General features: G+C 39.3%; 1 protein-coding gene across 3 annotated transcripts; it reads right to left on the bottom strand.

Moving 5' to 3' along the window:
* Positions 1 to 1,389: 1,389 nt before the first annotated feature.
* On the bottom strand, positions 1,390 to 10,390 carry LOC142485092 (uncharacterized). Of its 3 annotated transcripts, none has more exons than XM_075584298.1 (2): positions 4,298 to 5,943; positions 1,390 to 2,347 (listed from the first exon to the last, which is right to left on the bottom strand). In XM_075584298.1, exons 1-2 carry the CDS (start codon positions 5,445 to 5,447, stop codon positions 1,665 to 1,667), a joined length of 1,833 nt encoding a protein of 610 aa, XP_075440413.1. In that variant the 5' UTR covers positions 5,448 to 5,943; the 3' UTR covers positions 1,390 to 1,664. The 3 variants fall into 3 exon arrangements, with proteins under 3 accessions (XP_075440413.1, XP_075440412.1, XP_075440414.1); XM_075584297.1 differs by adding an exon at positions 10,140 to 10,390 and having other exon boundaries at positions 2,204 to 5,660; XM_075584299.1 differs by having other exon boundaries at positions 2,215 to 2,340; positions 4,298 to 9,209.
* Between the last annotated feature and the right edge of the window lie 342 nt (positions 10,391 to 10,732).

The raw sequence follows: 10,732 nt of genomic DNA on the forward strand, positions 1-10,732 counted from the left end.
CTCATGCATGTCCTCGGCACAGAGTTATAACATGTGTTACAGGAAGTAATACAGTGAGAGTTACCTCTCATTCTCACGCATGTCCTGGGCACAGAGTTATAACGTGTGTTACAGGAAGTAATACAGTGAGAGTTACCTCTCGTTCTCACGCATGTCCTGGGCACAGAGTTATAACGTGTGTTACAGGCAGTAATACAGTGAGAGTTACCTCTCGTTCTCACGCATGTCCTGGGCACAGAGTTATAACATGTGTTACAGGAAGTAATACAATGAGAGTTACATTTCGTTCTCACGCATGTCCTGGGCACAGAGTTATAACATGTGTTACAGGAAGTAATACAGTGAGGGTTACCGCTCGCTCTCACGCATGTCCTGGGCACAGAATTATAACGTGTGTTACAGGCAGTAATACAGTGAGAGTTACCTCTCGTTCTCACGCATGTCCTGGGCATAGAGTTATAACATGTGTTACAGGAAGTAATACAGTGAGAGTTACCTCTCGCTCTCACGCATGTCCTGGGCACAGAGTTATAACATGTGTTACAGGCAGTAATACAGTGAGAGTTACCTCTCGTTCTCACGCATGTCCTGGGCACAGAGTTATAACGTGTTACAGGCAGTAATACAGTGAGAGTTACCTCTCGTTCTCACGCATGTCCTGGGCACAGAGTTATAACGTGTTACAGGAAGTAATACAGTGAGAGTTATAATCTGGGTTCAATCAACCTACCTCTCTTTATCAAGTGTCGCCTTATGGTGAGTTATATCCTGCTCTAAGCAGAGAACACAAACCAAAATGTTGCACTCGAAAAAGCCTCGGCCACACCCTCACATATTATGATATATGGAGGGTATCGTGAGATTATTATTTATAAAGAAAGGGTACTCAGAGTTTGTATAAGAAAAGGTTTATCCTTTATTGTATTACAACAATATTCAGAAATATCAGAAATATCAGAACAAGCTTCTTATAAGCCAATGGCTAACAGTTACAGTATGTTACCAATCCATTCCTAACTATGCAGAGATTATAACTAGATATGCATTGTCAATACTCACAAACCAAAAGATATTATGTCAGGTCAGCCAGCCAGTCCCAGTCTCATCTGTGTGATGTCACACTTAAGTTCGGTTCTCTTTCTCTCTCTCTCTCTCTCTGATCTAACATGGAGTCGGGCCAACCTAATATAGAGTGTATTAGTTACTGCGTACGTGTGTCACGTGTCATGTGTCCATACTCTGTGGTTTGTGACGTATGATGTTTACGAGTCAGAAATTATAGTTAGTGACGTATGATGTTTACGATCTTAGGACGTACATTTAGTAACTTTATGATTTTTCATAAGTTCCCGTTCAAACCACAGCGTGTTTACCGTTATAAGTTCCCCTTTTTATGTCTTTGTAATCTGTCCTAATATCCTGCCACTTCTGAGCAAAACAAGCTATTATTTCTAAGACAAGAAAAACCAGGATTTTAACAATATACTCTAAGCTATACTAGGCCTTACTATGATACTACGTATATAAGTACCTGTGACCTGTATTCATTATGCGTTATATGCCAGAAAATACCTGTAATCCATAACACCCTCTCCTACACATAATTATCATATTTTTGCAAATGCAGGAAAAACTATCAAAGCAGAAAATATTCATTATGTGTACTATTGGAAGACAGTGTCACAGCTCTCTGATGTTGATGAGCTTGAACTCATAGGAGTATGTGACTGATCGCCAAAACACCCACAACTGCGCATATGTGCACAAGTTATTCCACGATGGGAAGGTATCAATTTGTAAAAATCACCCAATTGTAAAGCGGGTTGATGTTGGCTTTCATACACACTCAAGAGCGTAGTATTCCAACGGGCACCAAAACAATGTTGATGTTTATTACCTGAACATGCAAGCAAAGTGGTACAATTATATGACCCGTGGCTGACAATACTGATATGACCTTCTTCAATTGTATAAAAAGACATTTGAAATATTTGACGGTGAATGTCTCTACACTTGAAGTTGGGTTGATCACCAAGAGACAGCAAAGATTTCACTTGCCAAAAATTACATAACATTAGCAAGCTACGCGGTAGCAATGTCCCATTAGGTGTTAAAACAGAAAACGGTCCAGAGGAAGCAAGAGAGTCCTGATACATAAAGTCTCTCATCGTATCGTGAACTGCATGCACTTTGCGGGGTTTCCGATTTGGCAAAACCAGTTCATCTAAGTACATCCTCATGGAGGTCTGATAGGAACGTGGTAGACGCAAGATTTGTGAAGCATCTTTCTTTTCGTCTGTGTCCTTGCAACAAAGCATACTGCAGCAGGTTAGATTTGACCTGTGTGCTTAAAACAGTATATTAGTATCTAGGTAAAAATATAAGAATATATGCTATAAAGCAAAATGTGATTAAGCTGAACGCCTCTTCATCTTCATCTTCGGAAGAAATGAGAAAATACGAAGCAAAATAACAAGGATTATTATCCCTAAAATAAAAAACAATATTGGTTTTAAATAACCTAGGATTCCAAACGCATTTCCCAGTCCACTAAAGATACTTTTACCAGTAGATTGTAGGCTAGTGCCTATCTTTGTCAAAAAATTACCTGTCATTGGCCAAAAAGTTTTCAATGACTCACCCAGTGTAGTTAACCACTGGGGAAAATCACCTGGGTGCAAATCAACACGTAATAATTCACTGTGAACTCTCTGTAAAAGGGTATGTACTATATCATGTGTGAACCCTATAGTAACCTTCATCTTCTTTAAATGTGCCAAATAGGCTGTCATGTGAGGAAGGATCAGTGTGATAGCTGGTACCTGGAAATGTACTCCAGATGTGAATTTCTGATGTAACAGAGGTGGAATAAGTGTAGTACCATAACACTGTATACTCCCATTAACCGTGACAAGTGATGCCTGAAAAGGAGGAATATCGCAATCCTTTTCTGTGGATAACACTATGTAACTCCCATTATCTAGGCTGTGAATTAATGTAAAAGGGGTTTGAATAGGCATTACAGTTATCGGGCAGTTGCTACCTTGCATTTGATCATTGCAAGGCATGTGCTGTATAATGTCATCACAAATCAAGTAACCTCTATCAACACATCTTATAGTGCTGATGAAAAATTTACGATCACATTTCACAGACATGTATTGAAATGGTTGCGCAACCTGCATCCTTGCGAAATAAGAACCTGTGTGTGTTATGTGTCCAAAATTAAGCAGTTCCCAATTTGTTGTATACACGTCTCCTGGAATAAATAATTCATAGTATATAAAAACTTCCCATAATGAGTCATCAGGGTTATGAACCCGTCTGTGGTTTCTTTCTCGTATGTCATAAACTGTGGTTTGTGAAACATATGCCAGGATTTCAGATTCTTTCGGACTTAAATTGAGAGTCTGTGTGATTAAAGTGAGATTTAAAAGTGATATGTCAACCTTTTTACTTTGCAATGTTAACCTGATAGAAGTAATGTGATTAAGAATAACCAAAGCTTTAATTTCTTCAGATAACACTGTTATATCTGAAATTGTGTAGGAAGCAAATTTTATCATGTGATCTCTTAACACCAAAATACCTCTCCTTAATTCTTCATCATTTGAGTCAGAGATTTGACTTATAACAGAAACAGAATCACTCAGCAGGTGTCCTGTGGTTATAAGAATATCATCGTTAGTAATCAATTTTCTTGCAGATGTTTTACTTGAAACTTTACATTCATTCATGAACTCTGTGTCATTTTCATAATACACTATGGCATTAATCGTTGCATTCGTACCCCACATTGCCTCTGAGTAGGGCATGTTAACAATATTACGTGTGGTGCACGTGTCATACTCACAGGGTTTATCATCTGGAGCTATTTGAACATTCATCAAATCGCTCATTGCCCTGATTACCGTGTCAACATTCATATGCAAACTATCATTGAGACATTTCTGGAACAGGGAGTAGACTTTGTAATTAGGTTTCATAATCACTATTCGCTCCACACACCAAAAACCTCGTAACCCAGAAAAATGTAAAAATCCTTGATCAATCATTTTCGGTTGCCAGTTAAAATAGCCTTGCGTGAGATTGTAATAAAAGGAACACGGTTTACAACCGTACTTGAATACTGTATTGTCCTTATCACAGATTCCTTCATTAATCAATTTCTCCAATGTGATACCACACGCATTCTTGAAACCTTTACATGAATGGCTGTAGTATGTCGTATTGGTAAATGTAGCAAAGCGTGGTTGAGTGCAAGTGTCCCATGCTGTAGGTTCACGAAACAACATACCATCACCTTTTGTATTCCATTCTTTCGGAAGTGCTGCTGTCTTTAGCTGTCCAGTTTTAGCATCTTCCATCACATCTTGAAGTTTGTGTAACAGGTCCTCAGCGGTTATTGATGAGTTCCACCATCCTGAGTAAATACTGTCAGTACAAAAAACAGCAGATATATACGGTCTTACCCCCCCAGGTATTCTGTACTCTTCTTCTTCAGCACCTTCCCAGAATGCCACTCTTGGATCAGTCTGTCCATTGGGAACGAATCCGTTCTGAGTAATTTGACCTGTATTCAGATAGAAAATAGGGTATTGCTTATACCTTATATTGTCCATGGTCACACCAGGCCGAGGGCAATGATCAGCTTTCAGCTCCTTCGTTGGCCATTTACGTGTTCCTTGAAAGTCAATGAAATAACAATGTCCAAATTCAGCATGACAACGTTGTTCACGGTAGCTTTGCTGCTTCCAATGGTCATGAAGGGGTAAATCATATTTCAGGCTTGTAGATTGCAGCTGTTGCATCTGTGCATTCAGATGTTGTGTCACCAGCTTCCTTCCTCCTGGCGTAGTTATACCAGCTTCTTTAGCTAGCACAGTAGAATCAAACAGCACAACCTGTGAAATCCCCAAAGTCTTTCGTTTCTGGATGATAGGTTTAGGAAACGGCTTCCAATACACACCTTGAGGTATACCCACCGACTGTATGTCCACCGGTTTCAAATCGTAGTGTAGTCCTCGTTTCACGATGCCGGAGTCTGGTGTGGTAATACCGTGTGCTGCTGTACGTTTCCAGTCGATGATCTCTCCTTCTTGCTGAGTCACAAAATGCCATTGTAACCTGAAAATAACGCTGGCCGATATTGCTAGAAAAGCAAAACAGATTGAGAAACACAAAATAGTCTTTAACAGTCTTTTCTTTGTGATCACCTTAGCCACTGTTTGATAGGCCTTCTGGTAAATGTTGCGTTGATCCGGTATGGCAGGTAACACATATATATGTCTTTGGTCACTGTCAGGGAAGTCAGCTTCAGCTTGTAGGACCTCACCTGCGTGATTATTTTCCACATCCTGTTGTCTTGCAATCTGTGCTTCGAGAGGCTGCAGCTCCATCGAAGTCTGTCGCAGATACGGTGTCTCCTCCATCTTGAACAGTGACATTACTGCAATGTGCTGTAGGCTTAAGATTATCGATACTCACTTTTCTTTCTTTTCCTTTTGTATTTTGGATGATAAAGGTTCTTTCATTTATCTTTTTAAGTATCGTGGTAGGTTTCTTCCACTTAGGCCGCAACGGCTTTACCTTAGCAACCCTCTCCTGGACCGAATGTCCAATCTGCGGCGTCCAAGCTGCAGGATTACGTGGTGTGTGGGCTGTATGGGAAAAAGAATCCCTCAATTCCTGTAAAATTAATATTTGTTCAAGTCTCCCTGGGACAGAAATAGAATCATTAGTAAACGGTGTATTCATAGGAGTACCATATAACAGTTCATGGGGTGTTTTACCAGTTACTGAGTTAGGAATATTATTTAAGCCAATTTGAACCGTAACTAAGAGTGGATACCACTGTGTAGGACGATTAGATAGCATTTTGGTTAAAAGTCGTTTTACCTCGTAATTTTTACGTGCAAAGATTCCAGCGATTTCCAGAATATGACGGCGAGCTGAAGGCCCAATCAACACCTAATGTTGCGGCCCATTCCTTGGTTTCTGCCGCTGTGAAAGCAGGTCCACCATCGGAATGAAAGGCCTTGGGCTTAGCCACACTTACTAAGGTGTTGAGACATTTAAGCGTAGAGCTAGATGTCGTACCACGAACGGGGTATAACCACGTAAACCTTGTACAAGCATCAACACAAACCAAAACATGTTTGTAGGAATGTGATGCTGGCAAAGGTCCAATATGGTCCAAATATATTAAATCAAACGGTTTGTTCGGTATTGCATTAATAATAAATGGTGGGGTCTGATGATTAGGAGCGTTCACCAACCGACATGGTTTACAGTTGCTTAGAACTGTCTTAACTGTTTTCCTCATGTTCGGCCACCAGTATTTATGTTTCAGTGTCAACAAAACATTTTCTCTCCCTAGGTGAGGGTGTCCCACACTGTCGTGTGCTTGCGTAGCGATCTGCATTCTGCTTGCTACAGGGGGAACAATGAATTCATTAGCATCAATTACAACCATGCAATTATTGTTGACCTGTTTAAATGAGTATTTCTTAGGATACCCAGGTGGATTAGGCCTGGTGGTATCCAGACAAGCATACAACTCTGCATCGAGACTGGCTGACTTTGACTGTGCCCTTGTTAACACTTTGTTAACGGCAAATTTCTGACTTACAGTTTGCGCGAGACTATCTGCAAACTGGTTACCCATAGTATGAACCGATGAACCAAGCGTTCTGTGCGCTGGCTCGTGTACAATTTCAATATCAGGCTTTTGATCAAGATAGGCCGCAATGGCCTTCCACTTAGCTATATGCGTTAGTGGTTTCCTTTTGGCATTTAAAAATCCATTTGATCTCCAAATTGGTAGGTCCTGCAATGCTGAACGTGCTAAATAAGCGGAATCTGTAACTATAAGTACATGTCCCTTAACTGTAAGTGCTTCTTTCATAGCAAAAGCTAAAGCATGAATCTCTGCAAACTGTGCAGAGTGGTCTCCTACAGGTAATTGCCAACTATGCAACAAATTCATATGTGCATCATATTTTGCAATTCCTGAACCTGCAGATTTATTCACTCCTTCTTTGCTGGAGTCTACAGCTGAACCATCTGTGTAGAAAATGCATGTGTAAAAGTCATTTGGGTGTGTTTGATTTTCCCATGTTACCCCTTCAAAGGGGGATGGGAGGTCGTCTAATGTAGTTAAAGTTTTATCATGCACAAAATGTATTTGGGGATCTTCTATAATGGTATACCATTTTAACCAGCGACTTCTTAACGCCTTCCTATCCGGAATGGTCTGTTTCTGCAATGTTGCTAGTGAAGCTACTGAAGTGTATATATAGATATCCTGTCCCTGTGCCAAATCACGTGATTTTAGCACTGTGAGTGTAATCGCTGATAATAGTTTTTCAAGCGACAAATATCTCTTCTCTGTGTTTGTAAATACATAAGATAATAATGTAATTGGTACTGTCTCCATAGCATTGTAAATTCTAATGTATGCAGCTAGTGGTGAAATGTTGACATAAGCTGACAATGGTTTTGTCGGGTCGCGCTGCGCTAAGTAGGAAGCATCATTAACTGCTGCTAATAACTTTCGCAATGCCTCATCCTCAACTGTTAACCATTTAAAAGGTGTTTTCGGTCTAGTCTGCTCTGACTTAATCTCGCGTGATGTTGCGTGATGTAATGGTTCAATCAGTACATTAAAATCTGGGATAAACGTCATTGAAAAATTCAGTAACCCAATAATGCTTCTTAACTGTTTTAGTGATTTTGGAACACTGATGTTGGAAACTTTTTCTCTGTAATTAGTAGAGAGGCCTCTGCCATTTTCAGCTATTTCAAAGCCTAAAAATGTCACAGTTTCTCTTGCAAGCTGAGATTTCTTTAGGGAAACAAGGTAACCTGCTTCTGTCAATGTAATTAACACTTCTGTCATAGCTTTAAAATGCTCTTCTTCTGTGTCATGTGATAAATAAACGTCATCAACATAAATTTCTGTATTGGCAAACTTAGACAATAGTGAGACTACGTCTGCAGTGAATAAAGCTGGACTATTTACAAAACCTTGTGGTAAACGTGTAAAAACCAATTGTTTACCTTGCCAGGTAAATGCGGTTAGCCAATAACTCTCAGGCGTGATTGGGTGGCTAAAATACCCATTGCTTAAGTCAAACGTAGTTTTAAAGCGTTTACGCTGTAATCCGCTTAAGATTGAAGGTGAATGTGTGTTCTGTGCTGCCACTGAAGGTGTGACTCTGTTCACTTCCCTATAATCTAACACCATTCGCCATGAACCATCTTTTTTAGGCACTGGATATACTGCAGTATTCATTTGGCTATACTGTTCAAGCAGTACTCCTTGTTTAAGTAAATCATTGATTACAATTTGTATGCTTGGTAAGGCGGCATGATTAATTTTATATTGTGCCTGTTTCTTTGGTAGTGTAGAACATGTATTAATATTGTGTACGATTTGTTTTCTAAATCCGACCTGATTTTCCCACTGTTGAAAAATATATTTGTGTGTCATTAACCAATTATACAATTTTGTTTTATCATTAAAAGCACTTTCATTGCATTGATCTGTGATAATTTTTTCCAAGTCAAATTTCACAGTCAATTCCGTATGCTTGCGGTTTTCTGTAACTTCCTCTTTTATTGTAAAGAAGGAAGCCACATCTTTGTATGCTATAAGAAAGTCACAACCTAATCTGTCATGTTCAACTAATTCAATAGAAACTCTCCTGTCATTAATTTTTAAGTCTAAATAATATGAAGGATAAGTGCCATTTCCCTCAATTGTTTGTATCGTGATGTCGTGTACATAATTTTCATCTATTAAAATATCAGTTCTTACAAGGGATATGTCGGCTTGTGTATCTAATAGGCCAGTGTAATCTTTTCCCTTGTAGTGAATGTTTAACGTTAAGTTTGTCATTCCTCAAAGAGGAAGTCTGTAGGGAGGTGAGTTATCTTCCCAACAAATTTCTCTGTGCTCGCCGGTGTCGTCGCTGCTGCAGCCTGTTTAACCTCACGTTGGCTGTTCGTTAATCCTGAAGTCTGCGTAGCAAAACCTGTACGCTTGTCACGAAATTTAATTTCGCTAGCCTTGCCTTGCCCATATCTGTCAGGAGTTTTAATGTATTGTCTCAGATTATATCTGGACACTGCACCCTCATTACGAGCTTGCTGTTCAAAGCGTGTATTTTGTTGTGTAGTCTGTGGTGTAGGAGTGTTTTGTCTTTGTGTAGGAGTCTGAAAACTTCTATTATCTCTTTGAAAATTACCTCTTCTGTCCCACTGCTTGTCTCTAGGATAAACTCAGGTAATGTAATTGGTGTAAATAAGTGTGTGCGACTCTCCCCATATTTCGCACCAGAATTAATAGGACCATGTCTGTCCACGCCTGTAGCAATCACAGGCTGTTGTCCCAAAATGACAGTCGCTGCATTATGTGTCAAATTAATGATCGTGTGTATTAACGGATCATATGCCTGTTGTACGTACTGATATGTGTTTGGATCAGTTGTGGTGTCTATTGTTAGATAGCAGTATCTTGCCCCAGGTCCCCACGGGCCAAATTGAATTTCAAATGCCAGAGTTTCACCGTCAATCAGATTTCTCTGATACTGATTCCTCATTAAAACATTCAGATCTGCAACTCGTGCAAAATCCGTAACAGCCATGATATACTATATATATATATATATAATGAAAATTGTACCTTCTCTTTTATAAAGAGGAAATAGCATACACGTGTACTTTCAAGATTAAATGGGTAACGTCAGATTTATTATACAACTCATGAGTAATTAACCACGTTGGAGCGCCATAATCTGGGTTCAATCAACCTACCTCTCTTTATCAAGTGTCGCCTTATGGTGAGTTATATCCTGCTCTAAGCAGAGAACACAAACCAAAATGTTGCACTCGAAAAAGCCTCGGCCACACCCTCACATATTATGATATATGGAGGGTATCGTGAGATTATTATTTATAAAGAAAGGGTACTCAGAGTTTGTATAAGAAAAGGTTTATCCTTTATTGTATTACAACAATATTCAGAAATATCAGAACAAGCTTCTTATAAGCCAATGGCTAACAGTTACAGTATGTTACCAATCCATTCCTAACTATGCAGAGATTATAACTAGATATGCATTGTCAATACTCACAAACCAAAAGATATTATGTCAGGTCAGCCAGCCAGTCCCAGTCTCATCTGTGTGATGTCACACTTAAGTTCGGTTCTCTTTCTCTCTCTCTCTCTCTCTGATCTAACATGGAGTCGGGCCAACCTAATATAGAGTGTATTAGTTACTGCGTACGTGTGTCACGTGTCATGTGTCCATACTCTGTGGTTTGTGACGTATGATGTTTACGAGTCAGAAATTATAGTTAGTGACGTATGATGTTTACGATCTTAGGACGTACATTTAGTAACTTTATGATTTTTCATAAGTTCCCGTTCAAACCACAGCGTGTTTACCGTTATAAGTTCCCCTTTTTATGTCTTTGTAATCTGTCCTAATATCCTGCCACTTCTGAGCAAAACAAGCTATTATTTCTAAGACAAGAAAAACCAGGATTTTAACAATATACTCTAAGCTATACTAGGCCTTACTATGATACTACGTATATAAGTACCTGTGACCTGTATTCATTATGCGTTATATGCCAGAAAATACCTGTAATCCATAACAGTTACCTCTCGTTCTCATGCATGTCCTGGGCTCAGAGTTATAACATGTGTTACAGGCAGTAATAC

This window comes from Ascaphus truei, unplaced genomic scaffold (genome assembly GCF_040206685.1).
Source record: "Ascaphus truei isolate aAscTru1 unplaced genomic scaffold, aAscTru1.hap1 HAP1_SCAFFOLD_534, whole genome shotgun sequence".
Classification (NCBI taxonomy): Eukaryota; Metazoa; Chordata; class Amphibia; order Anura; family Ascaphidae; genus Ascaphus; species Ascaphus truei.

Bases quoted from the DNA above. Each gene is read 5' to 3' on its own strand.
- LOC142485092 (XM_075584297.1), bottom strand. From the start codon at position 5,447: ATGTCACTGTTCAAGATGGAGGAGACACCGTATCTGCGACAGACTTCG.